General features: G+C 44.2%; 1 protein-coding gene across 1 annotated transcript; it reads right to left on the bottom strand.

The window, feature by feature from the left end:
- Positions 1 to 7,498: 7,498 nt before the first annotated feature.
- cdca8 (cell division cycle associated 8) lies at positions 7,499 to 22,569 on the bottom strand. The gene is made up of 11 exons (XM_029735686.1): positions 22,469 to 22,569; positions 22,096 to 22,190; positions 21,864 to 21,992; positions 18,995 to 19,032; positions 15,979 to 16,054; positions 15,270 to 15,340; positions 14,994 to 15,070; positions 14,790 to 14,885; positions 14,445 to 14,574; positions 14,104 to 14,190; positions 7,499 to 8,989 (listed from the first exon to the last, which is right to left on the bottom strand). The coding sequence occupies exons 2-11, from the start codon at positions 22,181 to 22,183 to the stop codon at positions 8,954 to 8,956; spliced, it is 828 nt and encodes a 275-aa protein (XP_029591546.1). The 5' UTR covers positions 22,184 to 22,190; positions 22,469 to 22,569; the 3' UTR covers positions 7,499 to 8,953.
- Positions 22,570 to 22,613: the final 44 nt, after the last annotated feature.

The following is a 22,613-nucleotide window of genomic DNA, read 5'->3' as shown; positions in this document are numbered from 1 at the left end:
GGGGTGGTTGCCAAGAACTCAACCAGAGAGGAAGAGGTGAGGCAAGAGGGATAACTTGGCCCAAACTCTGTCTTCTTCTTGTACGGCAGTCAATGAGTGCCGAATTTGGTTAACAAAAAATGTAGTGGCTTATTTGCTACGTGTGGCTTATTTGATTGAATAGAAGTTCCGTAATTATTAGGTTGTTACAAGTGTACTGATATGTAGGACACTTGACATCAAATCAAATTTTAAAAAGACCTTGCAGTGAAATGCTTACTTAGCCCTTAACCAACAATGCTTTAAGAAAAAAAAAAGTTTTGCAGTTCTCTACATTAGACACATTCAAAACTAACAGGTCTTGTGATTTCGTTCGGAAAACACTGCCATTCCAAATGCCACACTCATTGACCGATTACCTACACCCAGTGCTGACCTGTGAAAGCACTTATAGCTAATGTCTTCACTTACAAATCAGAGCTGGAGCACTATAAATAGGTTTCAGGTTGCCTTTCTTGGTTTGGACAACAATGGAGGCCGATTTTGGAGAGAGAGGAAGAGGAGGGAGAGTAAGAGGAGAAGGGGGAGGACAAGCTTATGTTTGTCGTCTGTATTTGTTTTGTCTGTTACTATTCATCCTGAAATCTGGATAAAAATACAATGTTTTGAGAAACAAATACATGTAATTTCCCCCCCTTGCATTTCTGTTTATAATGTAAATATATACTGAATATGCATACATACTGTATGTATTTGTGCACATACATGTACGTGTGAGTGCCATGACAAACTGCTGTGGACTCCACTGCACACTGAACATGCAAAAGACACAAGATAAACTCACAAGAAACGTCCTCTCACTGTCAACTGCGTTTATTTTCAGCAAACTTAACATGTGTAAATATTTGTATGAACATAAGATTCAACAACTGAGACAAACTGAACAAGTTCCACAAACATGTGACTAACAGAAATTGAATAATGTGTCCCTGAACAAAGGGGGGGCCAAAATCAAAAGTAACAGTCAGTATCTGGTGTGGCCACCAGCTGCATTAATAACTGCAGTGCATCAGGATGAGCCTGCAGGAAGGGTACCATATGAGGGAGGAGGATGTCTTCCCTGTAATGCACAGCATTGAGATTGACTGCAATGACAACAAGCTCAGTCTGATGATGCTGTGACACACCGCCCCAGACCATGACGGACCCTCCACCTCCAAATCGATCCCGCTCCGGAGTACAGGCCTCGGTGTAACGCTCATTCCTTCGACAATGAACGCAAATCCGACCATCACCCCTGGTGAGACAAAACTGTGACTCGTCAGTGACGCTGGCCCACACTGTTCAGGAGAACTGTGGACTCTCGAACTCCGTAGCCAATGTGAGTAAGACTTTCAAGCGCGTTCACTTTTGCAAGATCCCTAGCTGCATCCTCAGAGCATGCACAGACCAGCTGGCTGGGGCATTTATGGACATATTCTAACCCAGTCTATCCCAGTCTGTTGTCCCCACATGCTTCAAGATGTCCACCATTGTTCCTGTACCCAAATTACTCACTTCTGTCATCATGAAGTGCTTGGAGAGGCTAGTCAAGGACCATATACACCTTACCATACACAATTTGCATACCGCCCCAACAGATCCATGAACAACGCAATCGCCATTTCACAACACACTACCCTATCCCACCTGGACAAGAGGAATACCTATGTGAGAATGCTGTACATCGACTATACAGCTAAGCTTTCAGCACCATAGTGCCCCCCAAGCTCATCACTAAGCTCTGGGCCATGGGTCTGAATTCATCCCTGTGCAACTGGGTCCTGAACTTCATGACAGGCTGACCCCAGGTGGTGAGGGTTGGCAACAACACCTCCGCCACGGTGACCTTCAACACGGGGACCCCCTAGGGGTGTGTGCTTAGCCCCCTCCTGTACTCCCTGTTCACAAATGACTGCATGGCAACGCACGACTCCAACTCAATAATCAAGCTTGCTGACGACGCGACGACACCAACAACAACGAGACAGCGTACACGGAGGAGGTTAGAGCCCTGACCGAGTGGTTCCAAGACAACAACCTTTCCTTCAACATCAACAAAACCAAGAGCTAATCGTGGACTACAGGAGACCGATCAGAGAGCACGCCCCATCCACATAGACAGGGCCATAGTGGGGATGGTTAAAAGCTTCAAGTTTCTCTGCACGCACATCACTGAGGACCTGAAATGCTCCCATCACATCGACACCGTGGTGTAGAAGACACAACAGTGCCTCTTAAACCTCAGGCGGCTGAAGAAATTCGGCATGGCCCCGAAAAACCTCACAAACCTCCACAGATGCACCATTGAGAGCATTCTGTTGGGCTACATCACAGCCTGGTACAGCAACTGCACCGTCCTCAACCACATAGCTCTTCGGTCAGCTTAACGCACCACCAGGGGCATTCTGCCCTCAAGGACATTTGCAGCACTCTGTGTCGAAGGAAAGCCAAGAAGATCATTACGGAGCTCAGCCACCCAGGCCATGGACTGTTCACTCTGCTAATGTCTGGCAGACGATACAGGTGCATCAGAGCCATGACCTGGAGGCTTGGAAACCACTTCTATCACCAGGCCTTCAGACTGTTGAACAACCATCACTAGCCATCTTCCTGCCCGGTACTCTGTCCTGCACATTAGAGACTTTTTGGCACGCATACTCCCACACACTCACTCACACAAAATGCACAGACATGCTCACACACCTCATACACATGCAGAGTCCTGCACACATATACACTCACACACACGTATTCGCCCATACTCACAAACACACGCACATGTACACACAGCCAACGCTGCTGTCCCATGTAAACTCAGCATAAAAAGAAACGTCCCTTTTTCAGGACCCTGTCTTTCGAAGATACTTCGTAAAAATCCAAATAACTTCACAGATCTTCATTGTAAAGGGTTTGAACACTGTTTCCCATGCTTGTTCAATGAACCATAAACAATTAATGAACATGCACCTGTGGAACGGTCGTTAAGACACTAACAGCTTACAGACGGTAGGCAATTAAGGTCACAGTTATGAAAACGTAGGACACTAAAAAGGCCTTTCTACTGACTCTGAAAAACACCAAAAGAAAGATGCCAAGGGTCCCTGCTCATCTTCGTGAATGTGCCTTAGGCATGCTGCAAGGAGGCATGAGGACTGCAGATGTGGCCAGGGCAATAGATTGCAAGGTCTGTACTGTGAGACGCCTATGACAGCACTACAGGGAGACAGGACGGACAGCTGGTCGTCCTCGCAGTGGCAGACCACGTTTAACAACATCTGCACAGGATCGGTACATCCGAACATCACACCTGCGGGACAGGTACAGGATGGCAACAACAACTGCCCGAGTTACACCAGGAACGCACAATCCCTCCATCAGTGCTCAGACTGTCCGCAATAGGCTGCGAGAGGGCGGACTGAGGGCTTGTAGGCTTGTTCTAAGGCAGGTCCTCACCAGACATCACCGGCAACAATGTCGCCTATGGGCACAAACCCACCGTCGCTGGACCAGACAGGACTGGTAAAAAGTGCTCTTCACTGACGAGTCGCGGTTTTGAGAGAAGCAAGGAAGAGCCTTGGAAGGAGGGAAAGAGAAAGAGCCACAGAGAGATTGAAAGAAAGAGCGAGTGAACAAAAAAGAGAGGGCGAGAGAGGAAGTGCCGTAAAGTCTTGAGTGACTCCCAGCTGTGCGTTGGTAAGGGACGCCTCTCTCTCCTCCTTCTCTCTCACTCAGAAGATTAAAGAGTCCACATAAAGGAGAGAGAAGAGTCCACTTGCAGTTCAATGGTTGAAAGAAAGTGCGCCGGAGCTCAAATCAGCTTTGAGAAATTAATCCCTGTATTGTGGCTGGGCATAAACACACAGAGGACAGTGTGGTGATCTGGGAGTGTGTGTGTGTACAGTGAGCTAAGGTGAAAATGTGTGCACACACTCGCTCACTGGGGAGGATAGAGACGTTGACGCTTTGAAGAAAGTGTAAGAGAGAGAACGCTAAAGTATGGTTATTGGTTGGATATGTGAAAAATGAGGGAAATGAGGCAGAGAAAAGACTGAACTGTCCTCCTGTACCTCCAGGGAGAAAAGACTGAACCATCCTCCTGTATCTCCAGGGAGAAATGACTGAACTATCCTCCTGTACCTCCAGCGAGAAAAGACTGAACCATCCTCCTGTATCTCCAGGGAGAAATGACTGAACCATCCTCCTGTACCTCCAGGGAGAAAAGACTGAACCATCCTCCTGTACCTCCAGGGAGAAAAGACTGAACTATCCTCCTGTATTTCCAGGGAGAAAAGACTGAACTATCCTCCTGTACCTCCAGGGAGAAAAGACTGAACCATCCTCCTGTACCTCCAGGGAGAAAAGACTGAACTATCCTCCTGTATTTCCAGGGAGAAAAGACTGAACTATCCTCCTGTTTCTCCAGGGAGAAAAGAGCAAGAACTTCACTTATTCCTAGAACACTCTATTCCTTTCACATCTCGCTCTCTTTTGCACAGGTACAGCGAATAACCAACACGCATTATGGCCTGTAGTGCCTTGATATGATTATGAAGCCCTCCTCATTCACTCACTTTTCCTAATGGAAGAGGCACCGTTCTCATCAAAACCACACACACACACACACACACACACACACACACACACACACACACACACACACACACACACACACACACACACACACACACACACACACACACACACACACACACACACACACACACACACACACACACACACACACACACACCACACACACACACACACACACACACACACACACACACACACACACACACACACACACACACACACACACACACACACACACACACACACACACACACCTCCCCAGTGTAACCCTCCTGCCTCTTTATCCAATTAGAGGGCACAAGTTCAGTCCTACTAAATCACAACTTTCCAGTGAGCTCAGATTAAACTCTGTGTGACCGCCATGTGGCTTGGGAGCTCCCTCTCTCTCTCTCCTTGTATTACAGTTATCACTCACTCACTCTCTGTCTATCTGTCTGTCATTTGGTCAGTCAGTCAGTGTCTTTCCATCTGTGGATCTTCTTGGATCTATGCTTGTGTAGTAATTGCTTTGTTTTACTCCCTACACTCATCTCAGTCAATATCTCCATGTCTTTGGCTCCATGCTTCATCTCTCCCTTCCTCATTCCATCCCTCTCTCCCAGTGCCAGGAAACAACCACAGAGCCAACAATCCTTTCATTCTCTCTACTCTATTTTTACTTCCTCGTCATTGGGTGATCTTTCCTCTCATCCTGACAGATATGGGATTCAAAGAAGGGCCATCCTACGGTGTTTTTGTGCTCAATCTCACTCAGTGAAACAGCAGTGGAGAATTACATTAAACTGACGTGTCATTTGACCCTTTGGTCAGAGAGGGTATTTGTTTGATTGACAGGAGGGAGTTGTGGCTGGGCTTGAAACACCATAGATGATAGAACACTAAAATGTTAAGAAAGGTGTCATATAGCAGTTTGACACTGCCTCTTGGTGGTGGAATTGTGTATTACTCACATTGCAAACATATTTTCTGCATGCCCTGTACAGTACCTTTGGAAAGACCCCTTGACTTTTTCCACATTTTGTTACGTTCCTTCCTTATTCTAAAATGGATTGAATAAAATAAGTCCTCATGTACACATAATGACAAAGCAAAATCAGGTATTTTGACATTTTTGCAAATTTATGAAAAATAAAAAACAGAAATACCTTATTTACATAAGTATTCAGACCCTTTCCTATGAGACCTGAAATTGAGCTCAGGTGCATCCTGTTTCCATTGACCATACTTGAGATGTTTCTGCAACTTGATTGGTGTCCACATGTGGTAAATTCAATTGATTGGACATGATGTGGAAAGGCACACTCCTGTCTATATAAGGTCCCACAGTTGACAGTGCATGTCACAGCAAAAACCAAACTGAGGTCGAAGGAATTGTCCGTAGAGCTCCGAGACAGGATTGTGTCAAGGCACAGATCTGGGTAAGGGTACCAAAAAATGTCTGCAGCATTCAAGGTCCCCAAGACCACAGTGGCCTTCATCATTCCTAAATGGATGAAGTTTGGAACCAGCAAGACTCTTCCTAGAGATGGCCTGAGCAATCGGAGAAGAAGGGCCTTGGCCAGGGAAGTGAACAAGAACCCGGTGGTCACTGACAGAGCTCCAGAGTTCCTCTGTGGAGATGGGAGAACCTTCATGAAGGACAACCATCTCTGCAGCACTCCACCAATCAGGCCTTTATGGTAGAGTGGCCAGATGGAAGCCACTCTTCAGTAAAAGGCACATGACAGCCCGCTTGGAGTTTGCCAAAAGGCACCTAACGACTGACCATGAGAAACAAGATTCTCTGGTCTGATGAAACAAAGATTCAACTCTTTGGCCTGAATGCCAAGCGTCAGGTCTGGAGAAAACCTGTTACTATCCCTACGGTGAAGCATGGCAGTGGCAGCATCATGCTATGGGGATGTTTTTCAGCGGCAGGGACTGGGAGACTAGTCAGGATCGATGGCAAAGATGAACGGATGAACAATGATTCATTTAATATTGACTTTCAGTGTCCCTGTGTATAATTTCCATGACAAGATGAATGGAGCAAAGTACAGAGAGATCCTTGATGAAAACCTGCTCCAGAACGCTCAGGACCTCAGACAGGGGCGAAGGTTCACCTTCCAACAGGACAACAACCCTAAGCACACAGCCAAGACAACCCTGGAGTGGCTTTGGGAGAAGTCTCTGAATGTTCTTGAGTGGCCCAGCCAGAGCCCGGATTTGATCCCGATCAATCATCTCTGGAGAGACCTGAAAATAGCTGTGCAGTAAAGCTCCCCCATCCAACCTGACAGAGCTTGAGAGAATCTGCAGAGAAGAATGAGAGAAACTCCCCAAATACAAGTGTGCCAAGCTTGTAGCGTCATACCCAAGAAAACTCGAGGCTGTAATAGCTGCTAAAGGTCCTTCAAAAAAGTAATGTTTTTCATTTTTATACATTTGTAAAGAATTCTAAAAGCCTGTTTTTGCTTTGTCATTATGGGGTATTGTGTGTAGATTGATTTTAATCCATTTTAGAATAAGGCTGTAACGTAAAACTGTGGAAAAAGTCAAAGGGCAATGTACTGAAGTACTTCCTAAAGTAAAACTTAGCAATAAGGCCTGAGGGGTTGTGGTATATGGCCAACATACCAGGCTATGGGCTGTTCTTCAGCGTGACGCCACACAGAGTGCCTGGATACAGCCCTTAGCTGTGGTATATTGGAAATATACCAAACACCCGAGGTGCTTTATTGCTACTATAAACTGGTTACCAATGTAATTAGAGCAGTAAAAATAAATGTTTTGCCATACTCATGGTATACGGTCTGATATACCACAGCTTTCAGCCAATCAGCATTCAGGGCTCTAACCACCCAGTTTATAATTAACATACAAGCAATCCAAACACTAACAAAGGGGTGTTGCAATATGTTTAATTGTAGTTCCAAATGCCAGTTACAGGGAATGTGGTTTTAGTTAAGACATTTATCATGAACCATCTTGCAACTCAGCCTAAAACATACCTACGACGCAATTTAGAGTGACGTTTCGTCAGTTACTGCTTTGACACTGACTAGGCTATTAGTCTCTTTTTTTCTTCAAGAGGATATATTTTGGGATTGTCACTCATCTACAGTTCAAATCCCATTGCCTTGTATTGTAGCAATTATATACCACACCTATCTGAAATGGGTACCAGTGACACAAATTAAATTCCAGGGGAGTCTTTATGAATAATGCTCCCTCCAGAAATGAAAATGAGCAGGCTGTCTCACAGAATCAATGCAGGCAAACAGTAATGTCTAGTTGTCTCTGACTACTGCATATTATGGCAACAAGAGAACATGAAAAAGACACTTGTATTTCTGTACTTTATTACTAGTACGACCACAGCTTCATGTAGGCCTAGATCTGAAAGCCTACAGAGCCACAACCCCCTCCCCCAACCAGCAGTCCCAACTTCCAGCACACAAATTAAGACATTCCCCAGAAAGAGATGACATTTAAGGAAAATAACTGACCAAAACAGCATATTTACTTTAAAACAGAGAATTGTCCACAAAATAAATGAACCTTAGTTACATCACACATTGAACTGGCACAACCACTATAGTGCAGACAAAGCTGTATTGATGAGACAGGTCAATAGATATAACATTGACAAGAAAAGGCTCCCAAATGAGTTTCAAACATGTTATGCTAGACTATGAGGGGAAGAGTGTAGTTGGGGTTTATTCATTTTGGTCAAACGTACAATCTTGACATGATATAAATCGCTATGATGGAAGACTAGGATACTCCCTTACTGGATGCTTTGAGCATCCCTGAAGAATAGTGTCTCAAATAAAGTCATGTCTGACATAGATTCTTAAATCTAAGATTTAAACGAAAATAATGCAAAGAAACACCATGATGCAGATTGACAGAAACATAACTATGTATTAAAAAAAGAAAGACAGTTTTAAAAAAACATTTAAAAATGTGAAGGTAGAATCTTGTACAAAAAAAAAAAGCTGGGACTTCACAACCTGGCCGTGGCCGGGAGTCCCGTAGGGCAGCTCACAATTGGCCCAGCGTCATCCGGGTTAGGGGAGGGTTTAGCCGGGAGGGCTTTACCTGGCTCATCATGCTCTAGCGACTCCTTGTGGCGGGCGCCTGCAGGCCCGCCTCGGTCGTTAGTTGAACAGTGTTTCGTCCGACACATTGGTGCAGCTGGCTTCCTGGTTAAGTGGGCAGGTGTTAAGAAGCGCGGGGTCATGTTTTGGAGGACAAACGACTTGACCTTCGCCTCTCCCGAGACCGTTGGGGAGTTGCAGCGATGAGACAAGATCGAAAATTGGGGAGAAAAATGCTAGGACTGAAGGTGCAGAGGTCACTCGGATGTTCCACACAGTGTTGTAAGACGGTTCTGTGGAGAGTAAAGTATGATTGATGTAACAGCTACTTTTTTCAGTTTTTACAACGAACACCCATTTCAAACCAGCTAAATAGACATGGCTAATGTTAGGCAATCATACATACATATAAAGTGCTGTGAAAAAGTATTTGCCCTATTTCTGATTCTCTATTTTTGCATATTGTTTACTGAATGTTAACAGATCTTCAACAAATATCAAATATTAGGTTAAGGGAACCTGAGCTTACAAAAAAAAAAAGGTAAACTTATTAAACTTCAGATCAGTGTGATATTCTCCTGCAGAATTCATCGTTCCTTCTATTAAGGCAAATTATCCAGGTCCTGAAGCAGCAAAGCATCGCCAAACCATCACACTACCACCACGCTTGCCTGTTGGTATGAGGTTCTTACTGTGAAATGCAGTGTTTGGTTTTCGCCAAACATAAAATGGGACCCATCTCATCCAAAAAGTTGACTCAAGATAGCCAAAACACACCTGGATGACCAAGACTTTTGGAAGAATGTTGTATAGATAGATGGGTCCCATTATGCATGGCAAAAACCAAACACTGTATTCAAAACATATATGGGCTGCGTGGTGCGACTATAGGCTATCGATGATTAGAGAAAGTAGCAAAAGAAGCATGCGCTCTGGTCCTTGCCTCAGGCTGCACAGCTATTCTCTCATCAAGTGATCAGACTTCTCCATTTAATCTCGTCTTTAATATGTCAAATTAGTTTCGATTTAGAATGGCCCGTTAATCAAATGAGCAAGGGAAGAAAACAGACGTCATCCGCGCTCGAATAGTAAATGGAGGCAGCGCGCTTTCCCACCGGTCTGTTTTTCAATGATGCCGGATAGACTACGTCGGTTTTATAGAGGAGCTGTGCTTAATAGGAGCAGCTGAGAAATAACACTTTCACTCCACAACAACAACCACTGTTTGACGAGCACGATTTCGCTACGCAACAGGTGATATTCCGCCCAACCCTGTTCCTGCAGCTACACAGAGCTTCATTTGTGAAACCTGTTCGGGAACATCGATAGTAACATGTTTTCGCAACGGAACCTATTTCACTAAACTGTTGACACCCCATCTGCACGCTTGATAAAGGAATGAAGGAGAGAAAGGAGGACGATGGAAAAGCATGGTGGTGAGATATTCTTTAGTTATAAAGGTAATGTGTCAGCATATTATGAAAATATAAAAAGAAATCCCTATTATTTATTCAAAATCAAATTCACTAGAATTGTAGGCTAACTGTAATCCGCCCTGCACAATCAATGAACCGACAGCATCGACTAGTGCTATACATCTACCAGACTCATGGATAGACATTTTGGAGCGGAGCGTAAGGTAATCAGTCCATCCAGTATATACTAATACATTCCACACTCAAAAGGCCATTCCTCAAATTTGTTTCATTTTGGATGCTAGACCAATTATGTGCCAAAGACTAGAGGTCGACCGATTAATCAGAATGGCCGATTTCAAGTTTTCATAACAAATCGGTATTTTTGGCCACCTATTTGCAGATAAAAAATAATAATAATGATATAATACTTTTTAACTAGGCAAGTCAGTTTTAAGAACACATTCTTATTTTCAATGACGGCCTAGGAACGGTGGGTTAACTGCCTTGTTCAGGGGCAGAACGACAGATTTTTACCTTGTCAGCTTGGGGATTCAATCTTGCAACCTTACGGTTAACTAGTCCAACGCTCTAAACACCTGCTTTACATTGCACTCCACGAGGAGCCTGCCTGTTACGTGAATGCAGTAAGAAGCCAAGGTAAGTTGCTAGCTAGCATTAAACTTCTTATAAAAAACAATCAATCATAATCACTAGTTAACTACACATGGTTGATGATATTACTAGTTTATCTAGCCTGTCCTGCGTTGCATATAATCGATGCGGTGCGCATTCGCGAAAAAGGACTGTCGTTGCTCCAACGTGTACCTAACCATAAACATCAATGTCTTTAAAATCAATACACAAGTATATATTTTTAAACCTGCATGTTTAGTTAATATTGCCTGCTAACATGAATTTCTTTTAACTAGGGAAAATGTGTCACCTCAGCAACAGAGTCAGGGTATATGCAGCAGTTTGGGCCACCTGGCTCGTTGCGAACTGTGTGAATACTATTTCTTCCTAACAAAAGACAGCCAACTTCGCCAAACGGGGGATGATATAACAAAAGTGCATTTGCGAAAAAAGCACAATCGTTGCACGACTGTACCTACCCATAAACATCAATGCCTTTCTTAAAATCAATACACAGAAGTATATATTTTTAAACCTGCATATTTAGCTAAAAGAAATCCAGGTTAGCAGGCAATATTAACCAGGTGAAATTGTGTCAGTTCTCTTGCGTCCAATGCATGCAGAGTCAGGGTATATGCAACAGTTTGGGCCGCCTGGCTCATTGCGAACTAATTTGCCAGAATTTTACGTAATTATGACATAACATTGAAGTTTGTGCAATGTAACAGGAATATTTAGACTTAGGGATGCCACCCGTTAGATAAAATACGGAACGGTTCCGTATTTCACTGAAAAAAATAAACGTTTTGTTTGAGATGATAGTTTCCGGATTCGCCCATATTATTGACCTATGGCTCGTATATCTGTGTGTTTATTATATTATACTTAAGTCTATGATTTGATGGAGCAGTCTGACTGAGCAGTGGTAGGCACCAGCAGGCTCGTAAGCATTCATTCAAACAGCACTTTCGTGCGTTTTGCCAGCAGCCCTTCGCAATTCTTCAAGCATTGCGCTGTTTATGACTTCAAGCCTATCAACTCCCAAGATGAGGCTGGTGTAACCGATGTGAAATGGCTAGCTAGTTAGCCGGGTGCGCGCTAATAGCGTTTCAAACGTCACTCGCTCCGAGACTTGGAGTAGTTGTTCCCCTTGCTCTGCATGGGTAACGCTGCTTCGAGGGTGGCTGTTGTCGATGTGTTCCTGGTTCGAGCCCAGGTAGGAGCGAGGAGAGGGACGGAAGCTATACTGTTACACTGGCAATACTAAAGTGCCTATAAGAACATCCAATAGTCAAAGGTATATGAAATACAAATCGTAGAGAGAGAAATAGTCCTATAATAACTACAACCTAAAACTTCTTACCTGGGAATATTTAAGACTCATGTTAAAAGGAACCACCAGCTTTCATATGTTCTCATGTTCTAAGCAAGGAACTTAAACGTTAGCTTTTTTACATGGCACATATTGCACTTTCTTCTCCAACACTTTGTTTTTGTGTTATTTAAACCAAATTGAACATGTTTCATTATTTACTTGAGGCTAAATTGATAGTATTTATGTGTTATACACTGCGCAAAAAAAATAAAGGGAACGCTTAAACAATGTAACTCCAAGTCAATCACACTTCTGTGAAATCAAACTGTCCACTTAGGAAGCAACACTGATTGACAATAAACTTCACATGCTGTTGTGCAAATGGAATAGACAACAGGTGGAAATTATAGGCAATTAGCAAGACACCCCCAATAAAGGAGTGGTTCTGCAGGTGGTGACCACAGACCACTTCAGTTCCTATGCTTCCTGGCTGATGTTTTGGTCACTTGAATGCTGGCGGTGCTTTCACTCCAGTGGTAGCATGAGACGGAGTCTACAACCCACACAAGTGGCTCAGGTAGTGCAGCTCATCCAGGATGGCACATCAATGCGAGCTGTGGCAAGAAGGTTTGCTGTGTCTGTCAGCGTAGTGTCCAGAGCATGGAGGCGCTACCAGGAGACAGGCCAGTACATCAGGAGACGTGGAGGAGGCCGTAGGAAGGCAACAACCCAGCAGCAGGACCGCTACCTCTGCCTTTGTGCAAGGAGGAGCAGGAGGAGCACTGCCAGAGCCCTGCAAAATGACCTCCAGCAGGCCACAAATGTGCATGTGTCTTCTCAAACGGTCTCCATGAGGGTGGTATGAGGGCCCGACGTCCACAGGTGGGGGTTGTGCTTACAGCCCAACACCGTGCAGGACATTTGGCATTTGCCGGAGAACACCAAGATTGGCAAATTCGCCACTGGCGCCCTGTGCTCTTCACAGATGAAAGCATGTTCACACTGCGCACGTGACAGAGTCTGGAGACGCCATGGAGAACGTTCTGCTGCCTGCAACATCCTCCAGCATGACCGGATTGGCGGTGGGTCAGTCATGGTGTGGGGTGGCATTTCTTTGGGGGGCCGCACAGCCCTCCATGTGCTCGCCAGAGGTAGCCTTACTGCCATTAGGTACCGAGATGAGATCCTCAGACCCCTTGTGAGACCATATGCTGGTGCGGTTGGCCCTGGGTTCCTCCTAATGCAAGACAATGCTAGACCTCATGTGGCTGGAGTGTGTCAGCAGTTCCTGCAAGAGGAAGGCATTGATGCTATGGACTGGCCCGCCCGTTCCCCAGACCTGAATCCAATTGAGCACATCTGGGACATCATGTCTCGCTCCATCCACCAACGCCTCGTTGCACCACAGACTGTCCAGGAGTTGGCGGATGCTTTAGTCCAGGTCTGGGAGGAGATCCCTCAGGAGACCATCCGCCACCTCATCAGGAGCATGCCCAGGCGTTGTAGGGAGGTCATACAGGCACGTGGAGGCCACACACACTACTTAAGGACATTACATCAAAGTTGAATCAGCCTGTAGTGTGGTTTTCCACTTTAATTTTGAGTGTGACTCCAAATCCAGACCTCCATGGGTTGATAAATTGGATTTCCATTGATTATTTGTGTGATTTTGTTGTCAGCACATTCAACTATGTAAAGAAAAAAGTATTTAATAAGATTATTTCATTCATTCAGATCTAGGATGTGTTATTTTAGTGTTCCCTTTATTTTTTTTAGCAGTGTATTAAGTTAAAATAAGTGTTCATTCAGTATTGCTGTAATTGTCATTATTACAAATAAATGTAAAAATAAAAAAATCGTCCCATTAATCGGTATCAGCTTTTTTTGGTCCTCCAATAAATCGGTATCGGCGTTGAAAAATCATAATCGGTCGACCTCTACCGAAGACATCTTAAATCAGTTTTGTTTCATGTTTGTTTTTCTGCCATGCATAATATGTATTGTATAAAAGCACAATCGTCAGCCCTAGTGAAGACCATACCTGTAGCAGACGAATGCTCCTTATGGCCGTCTCATCCAGCTGTCCCAGGTCCACAGTGTCCATCTGACTGGCCAGCAGCTGAATGCTCTGGAACCAAAAACTCACTAAATCAGCAGATTAACCTTATCGACACACAGGAAATGTGTCCATTTCACTGCAGCTATCCGGTGTGTGACAAAACAATAAATCAGGTTGACACATTTTACACACAGATGCACAAGTAACATGAAGACGCAAACAGTCAGAGCGGTTAGTGAGGGTATTTATCCAAGTCCGATGGTCACACATACTGTTCAGAAAGGATCAGTCCAAAACTGGAAGGCTGATGGCAGCCTGCTTACCGCTCCGTTTCCCACAGGGACATTGATGACGATATCATTACCGCCTTCTGAGATGGGGGAGCCGTTGACCGAGATGCTGTACACCCTCTCCTTGTGGCGGGGTATCCTCGTCACTGGGGTCTTGGGAAGCCTGGGGTATATGACAACAAGTGAAGCAGTGTCCACTAGCACAGTGGTACCCAATGTTGCTTTGGGGGCCTTTGTGTCCCACCTGGAAAATGTAACTAGGGGAAAGACCATTCTCTAACCACAAACCAGCTTTAGGAAACACTCGTTATGGACAAGCCGCAGCAAACCAGACTCATCTTATTAAAAACCTCAGAACGTCACCCACTGCCACTTTACCAGGAGTCGAAGCGTGCTGTGATGAGAGGGGTAGGGCCCATCAGGGAGCTGTCCAGCATGTTCCTAGCAGGAGTGACCAGTGGCTTCCTACTGGTCCTGAACACAAGTGGCAAATTAATATCAGAAAGTTATTTGCGTACATCCATAACACACACCAACACATACAAAAATATTAGCAGATTTCGGCTGAGGAAAGGGTCTTACTTTTTGATGGAGGTGTTCTGCTTGCTGACTGACAGTGCTTCGGCCCTCTTTGACAGAGGTTTCCTAGTTGATTTACCCTGAGAAATGGACCATGAGGCAACAGTGCAAGTTTGAGTTAAACATGGTGCGGTACTAATAATGGTATGGGCTATTGCTATAATTTGGAATAAAATGTAAAAGCCTAAAGAAAGGAGGCTTTTGAGGACTACATTGAGTCTTCTGAAACTAAAACACACGATAAGTCTCCCTAACCTTGCCAATGAATACAGCACTAACCTTCTTCCCTCTGGCCATTGTGTTCTCCTCATCCTCTGAACTTGTCCTGGCTTCACCGCTTTTCGACATTGCTGCAGAGGGGAGCAGAGTAAGTTTAACATCCAGTGGGATCCCTTTCTGTTGCATTTTATCCCCTTTTTCTCCCCAAGGCGAAGGTCGAGTCATGCGTCCTCCGAAACATGACCCACCTAACCACACTTCTTAACACCCGCCCACTTAACCCGAAAGCCAGCCGCACCAATGTGTCGGAGGAAACACCGTTTAACTGACGACCTAACCCGGGCGAAGCTGGGCCAATTGTGCGCCGCCCTATGGGACTCCTGGTCACAGCCGGTTGTGATACAGCCTGGGATCGAACCCGGGTCTGTAGTGACGCCTCAAGCACCGCAATTTTTTTAATTTAACCTTTATTTACCTTGGAAAGTCAGTTAAGAAATTATTATTTTACAATGACGGTCTACCCGGCCAAACCCTCCCTTAACCCGGACGACACTGGGCCAATTGTTGCGCCGCCCTATGGGACTCCCAATCACGGCCGGTTGTGATACAGCCCGGGATCAAACCAGGGTCTGTAGTGACGCCTCTAGCACTGAGATGCAGTGCTTTTGACCGCTTAGCCACTCGGGAGGCCATCCAGTGGGATTCTAAAGGAGTCACAGACACATAATAACTCATAAGAACTGGTATGCAGTATAGCAAAGAGGCTTACCTTTTTTAGCAGTCTTGGGGGGAATAGTATGGACTTCAGCCATGATGCTCTCGACTTGTGCAGCCTCCTCTACTTTCTGGAAGTAGACAAATAGAGTGAACAGAGACTGTGTGTGGGTGGCACTTGATGTTGTGTCAAAACCATGGCCAGACTTAACTGACAGTTTGAAATATTCCATTTTAATTTATACTGAACAAAAATAAAACATGTAAAGTTTTTCCCATGTTTCATGAGCTGAAATAAAATACATTTTCCATACGCACAAAAGGCTTCTCGAATTTTGTACACGAATGTTTACATCTGTTAGTGAGCATTTCTACTTGCCAAGATATGACATACCTATCAGGTGGATGGGTTATCAAGAAGCTGATTAACCAGCATGATCATTACACAGGTGCACCTTGTGCTGGGGACAATAAAAAGCCACTAAAACGTGCAGTTGTGTACAGATGTCTCAAGTTGAGGAAGTGTGCAATTGGCATGCTGACTGCAGGAATGTCCACCAGAGCTGATGACAGATTATTTAATGTTCATTTCTCTACCATAAGCCGCCTCCAACGTTGTTTTAAATAATTTAGCAATACGTCCAACCGGCCTCACAACCGCAGACCATGAGTAAACACGCTAGCCCAGGACCTCCACATCCAGCTTCTTCACCTGCGGATTAAACTCTGGGTTTACAAATCCAAAAGATTTTCTGGAAAACTGTCAGAAACAGTCTCAGGGAAGCTCATCTGCATGCTCGTCGTCCTCACCAGGGTTTTGACCTGACTGCAGTTCGGCAACATAAACAACTTCAGTGGGCAAATGCTCACCTTCGATGGAGAAGTGTGCTCTTTACGGATTAATTCCGGTTTCAACTGTACCGGGAAAATGGCTGATGTCAATGTTGTGAACAAAGTGCCCCATGCTATCGGTGGGGTTACGGTATGGGCAGGCGTAAGCTACGGACAACAAACACAATTGCATTTTATCGATGGCAATTTGAATGCACAGAGATATGACGAGATCCTGGGGCCCATTGTCGTCCCAATTCTTCCATGGCCTGCATACTCAGACATGTCACGCATTGAGCATGTTTGGGATGCTCTGGATCAACATGTATGACAGCGTGTTCCAGTTCCCGACAATATTCATTAACTTCGCACAGCCATTGAAGAGGTGTAAGACAACATTCCACAATCAACAGCTTGATTAACTATACGCAAAGGAGATGTCTTGCTGCATGAGGTAAATGGTGGTCACACTAGATACTGACTGGTTTTCTGATCCACGCCCTTGTTAGCAGTCAAACAGGAGATTAAGAGTTGACTCCCGTGGTGGTTTGTGCTCAGCACGCTCTTTTCCCTGGATCAACACACAGTTGGATGAGTTTTTGCTTGTTGTTTAAGACCAATTCATCCGGGTGACGGCACCAAGTGTTAGCAGTTGATGTTACTCTTCAATAACACAGACCCCAATGCAAATCAGGGGGAGAAAAATAGGTTTATTCAAAAAGGACAAATCATAGATGTTGTGCTGAGAAGTAGATGCTCATTCTCCCCTGTCCTCAGTGATTCTCTCTACAGAACAAAGGGACAGGATGTAGTTTTATAACCCAACCCTAGCCTGTGGTTGACCAATTAGAATTCCTTGCAATAAAACTGGGCCAATGGCCAAATAACAAGCATCCTGTTTCAGGCTCAATGCCTAGACAAATTCATCCCATGTCTCTGACCCGTTAATCATTAATTCCCTATTACAGAAAAAACACTATTTCCACTGATACCGTTAGTACCAGAGGTGGGACCAAGTCATTGTTTTACAAGTAAGTCTCAAGTCTTAGCACTCAAGTCAAGACAGGCAAGTCCGAGTCAAGACCGTCAAGAATCAAGTCAAGTCTCAAGTCCTAAACTTTGAGTTGAGTACTAAACAAGTCAATGTGCTCTTCACCAAATGTATTACAATTTCATATTTTTAACAAGAGTAATAGTATATTACATTTACGCAAATCATGAATACATTTCCAAATAAACGTATTTCTATGGAAATATAACATGGGTAGCCATGAGAAAGACCCCACCAATAGTAATCGAGGAGCTCTCGCTCTCGCTAAAGTATGTCAATGGCGTTAGGAACAGCAGTAACATTAGGCAGGATTTAGGCTACCAACTGCCTAGCCAGTTGTAGCTCAATCTTGGGTGCAATGATCACATTCCCGCACTGACTGACAGTGTGGAGGCTCATTGATTTAACGTTACGTTAGCCTACATGCTACACTAGCAAAGTTATATATAGCTGTCGGCTATATTAGCCATGACTTACCGTTCTTTGTGCAGCTTCAAATGTCGAACAAAGTTGGAAATTGTTGCGCCTCCGTCTAATTTTCTTCCCGCATGTTTTGCAAGTTGCAATCAATTTTTTTTGTTGATACACCGTCGTCTTTTTTCCGAAAATAATAATTTAGGGTATCATCTTTCCAAGGGATCCATCTGAATTCACCCGCCGATGTTCCTCTGCACTGCCACGCACAACTTTTTCTCAGCTTGCACAATTTGATTGGCTGCTGTCCGATTCAAACTGTAATCCGTTAAATGAAGAGTTGATGCACTGCACACTTTTTTTAATAGCATCATTTTTAATATTTGGGCTTGGGGAGGGTATCAAGTCAGGTCCAGTCATAAGGCTCAAGTCCAAGTTAAGTCAAGAGTCATTGGTGTTAAAGTCAAAGTCGAGTTGCAGGTCATCATATTTGTGACTCGAGTCCAAGTCATGCGACTCGAGTCCACACCTCTGGTTAGTACCCTCTTGACCGTTAGAAAATAATACACAACGCAGAGTACTAAATATTCTTACACCCCTACCTTTTTTTTTAAGGTATATGACCAACAGATGCATATTTGTATTCCCAGTCATGTGAACTCCATTGATAAAGGCCTAATTAATTTCTCAATTGACTGATTTCCTTATATGAACTGTAACTCAGTAAAATCTTCAATTGTTAAGTTTATATTTTTGTTCAGTGTAGAAAACTCACCGTGGCATCCTCCACTGGTGACTTTGGTTTCTCTGACCCTGAGGGGATAAAAGGAGACGTGTACGTTTGTCAGATAAAACAACATACGCTACATGACCAAAAGTATGTGGACACATACTCGAACATCTCATTCCAAAATCATGAGCCTTAATATGGAGTTGGTCTCCCCTTTGCTGCAATAACAGCCTCCACTCTTCTGGCAAGGCTTTCCACTAGATGTTGGAACATTGCTGCTGGAACTTGCTTCCATTCAGCCACGAGAATTAGTGAGGTCGGGCGATAAGGCCCAACATTTTATCCCAAAAGTGTTTTATTTGTTGAGGTCAGGGCTCTGTGCAGGCCAGTCAAGATCTTCCACACCAGTCTCAACAAACCATTTCTGTATGCACCTCACTTTGTATACAGGGGCATTGTCATGCTGAAACAGAAAAGCACCTTCCCCAAACTGTTGCCACAAAGTTGGAAGGACAGAATCATCTAGAATGTCATTGTATGCTGTAGCGTTAAGATTTCCCTTCACTGGAACTAAGGGACCTAGCCCAAACCATTAAAAACAGCCCCAGACCAATATTCCTCCAAACTTTACAGTTGGCACTATGCATTCAGGCAGGTAGCATTCTCCTGGCATCTGCCAAACCCAGATTCGTCCATCGGACTGCCAGATTCTGAAGCGTGATTCATCACTCCAGAGAACACGTTTCCACTACTCCAGAGTTAAATGGCGGCGAGCTTTACACCACTCCAGCCAACGCTTGGCGTTGTGCATGGTGATCTTAGGCTTATGTGTGGCTGCTCGGCCATGGAAACCCATTCCATGAAGCTCCCGACGAACAGTTTTTGTGCGGACGTTGCTTCCAGAGGCAGTTTGGAACTCGGTAGTAAGTTCTGCAACCGAGGACAATTTTTACGCGCTTCAGCGGGCCTGTTCTGTGAGCTTGTGTGGCCTACCACTGCACAGCTGAGCTGTTGTTGCTCCTAGACGTTAACTTCACAACAACACTTGCAGTTGACCTGGGCAGCTTTACCAGGGTAGAATTTTGACATACTGACTTGTTGGAAAGGTTGCATCCTATGACGCTGCCACTTTGAAAGTCACTGAGCTCTTCAGTAAGGCAATTCTTCTGCCAATGTTAGTCAATGGAGATTGCATAGCTGTGTGCTCGATTTCACTTTATTTTAAGAATGTGAGAAGTCAGAATAATAGTAGAGAATGATTTATTTCAGGTTTATTTCTTTCATCACATTCCAAGTGGGTCAGACGTTTACATAAACTCAATTAGTATTTGGTAGCATTGTCTTTAAATTGTTGAACTTGGGTGAAACGTTTTGGGTAGCCTTCCACAACCTTCCCACAATAAGTTGGGTGAATTTTGGCCCACTCCTCCTGACAGAGCTGGTGTAACGGAGTCAGGTTTGTAGGCCTCCTTCCTGTGGATGTATTTCAAGGCCTACCTTCAAACTCAGTGCCTCTTTGCTTGACATCATGGAAGAATCAACAGAAATCAGCCAAGACCTCAGAAAAGAAATTGTTGACCTCCACAAGTCTGGTTCATCCTTGGGAGCAATTTCCAAATGCCTGAAGGTACCACGTTCATCTGTACAAACAATAATACGCAAGTATAAACACCATGGGACCACGCAGCCGTCACACCGCTCAGGAAGGAGACGTGTTCTGTCTCCTAGAGACGAACGTACTTCGGTGCAAAAAGTAAAAATCAATCCCAGAACAACAGCAACGGACCTTGTGAAGATGCTGGAGGAAACAGGTACAAACATATCTATATCCACAGTAAAACGAGTCCTATATTGACATAACCTGAAAGGCCGCTCAGCAAGGAAAAAGCCACTGCTCCAAAACCGCCATAAAAAAGCCAGACTACGGTTTGCAACTGCACATGGGACAAAGATTGGACTTTTTGGAGACATGTCCTCTGGTCTGATGAAACAAAAATGTTACTCTTTGGCCATAATAACCATTGTTATGTTTGGAGGAAAAAGGGGGATGCTTGCAAGCCGAAGAACACCATCCCAACCATGAAGCACAGGGGTGGCAGCACCATGTTGTGGGGGTGCTTTGCTGCAAGAGAGACTGGTGCACTTCACAAAATAGATGGCATCATGAGGCATGAAAATTATGTGGATATATTGAAGCAACATCTCAAGACATCAGTCAGGAAGTTAAAGCTAGGTCGCAAATGGGTCTTCCAAGTAGACAATGACCCCAAGCATACTTCCAAAGTTGTGGCAAAATGGCTTAAGGACAACAAAGTCAAAGTATTGGAGTGGCCATCACAAAGCCCTGACCTCAATCCTATAGAAGATTTGTGGGCAGAACTGAAAAAGCGTGTGCGAGCAAGGAGGCCTACAAACCTGACTCAGTTACACCAGCTCTGTCAGGAGGAACGGGCCAAAATTCACCCAACTTATTGTGGGAAGGTTGTGGAAGGCTACCCAAAACATTTCACCCAAGTTCAACAATTTAAAGACAATGCTACCAAATACTAATTGAGTTTGTAAACATCTGACCCACTGGGAATGTGATGAAAGAAATAAAAGCTGAAATAAATCACTACTATTATTCTGTCATTTCACATTCTTAAAATAAAGTGGTGATCCTAACGGACCTAAGACAGGGCATTTTACTAGGATTAAATGTCAGTTATTGTGAAAAACAGTTTAAATGTATTTGGCTAAGGTGTATGTAAACTTCCGACTTCAACTGTTTGTTTGTGTTTGTGTTTGTGTGTGTGTGTGTGTGTGTGTGTGTGTGTGTGTGTGTGTGTGTGTGTGTGTGTGACACAAAAAAGTATCTCTAACCAACCTTTCCCATGTGGTTGTCATCAGGTACATGCGTTCTCATCTAACTTACCACAATGCTCAAGCCAGTTCATCTGTCTCACTGCTTTTGGCAGCTTGATCACAGCCATGTTGAAGATGTTGTCTGCATCTTTCAGGAGGCTGTTTGTCCTCTCCTTCAGCCTTTCAACTACAGTTTTCACTGAAAATAAAACTTTAGTGTAACTTCTCCAACCCCGCGTTAACATTCACATAATGGCTAACAGCCAACTTGCATTTACATGCTCTTTGTCATTGGTCCATACCCTCACTGTCGAAATCTTCGAGAAAAGCCTCCAATTTGTCCAACTTGGGGTTTTTACGTTGTTTGGTCGTCCTCTTTGGTCGTCCCATTGTGACTCTACATGGGTACCAACACTAAATTGGTGCTTGGGCTAGTCAAGCAGCTAAAATGTTTCTAGTAGTAACTAATGTTAGCTAGCCCTTTTCACGAAATGTTGTTAGTTACGTTAACACTTCAGGCATCATGAGCGAACTAACGTTACATTATTTAGCCAGATAGTGACCGCTCCGTTTCAAAAGTCCCTGTTTCACTTCCGATTTGAAATACATAAAATGCAATGGTATTCTAAACATTGAGGTTAGCTGTTTGACATATTTAATTTCATTATGATTTACCCGGTGACGTTTTTTTCTTTCTTTCCTAGTTAGAAACGGAATCCTGCTGCTCCCTCTCTTTCCAGCTGGCGAAATGTAAAAATTTACACGCAGCCGCAGAATGTGCCGGAGATCAGCCAATAAGAATACGCTTTTACTTGACGTC

The sequence above is a fragment of the Salmo trutta genome, chromosome 36 (genome assembly GCF_901001165.1).
Source record: "Salmo trutta chromosome 36, fSalTru1.1, whole genome shotgun sequence".
In the NCBI taxonomy this organism is placed as follows: domain Eukaryota; kingdom Metazoa; phylum Chordata; class Actinopteri; order Salmoniformes; family Salmonidae; genus Salmo; species Salmo trutta.
The sequence above is the reverse complement of the archived record's forward strand: the minus strand, read 5'-3'. Positions and strand labels throughout refer to the sequence as shown.

What these genes read in the sequence shown, in the direction of transcription:
- cdca8 (XM_029735686.1), bottom strand. Translation starts at nt 22,183, where the DNA reads ATGGGACGACCAAAGAGGACGACCAAACAACGTAAAAACCCCAAGTTG. An exon ending in CAATGGCCAGAGGGAAGAAG is followed by an intron (nt 15,071 to 15,269) that starts GTTAGTGCTGTA and finishes TCCATTTCTCAG; the next exon opens with GGTAAATCAACTAGGAAACC. An exon ending in CAGAACACCTCCATCAAAAA is followed by an intron (nt 14,886 to 14,993) that starts GTAAGACCCTTT and finishes ACTTGTGTTCAG; the next exon opens with GACCAGTAGGAAGCCACTGG.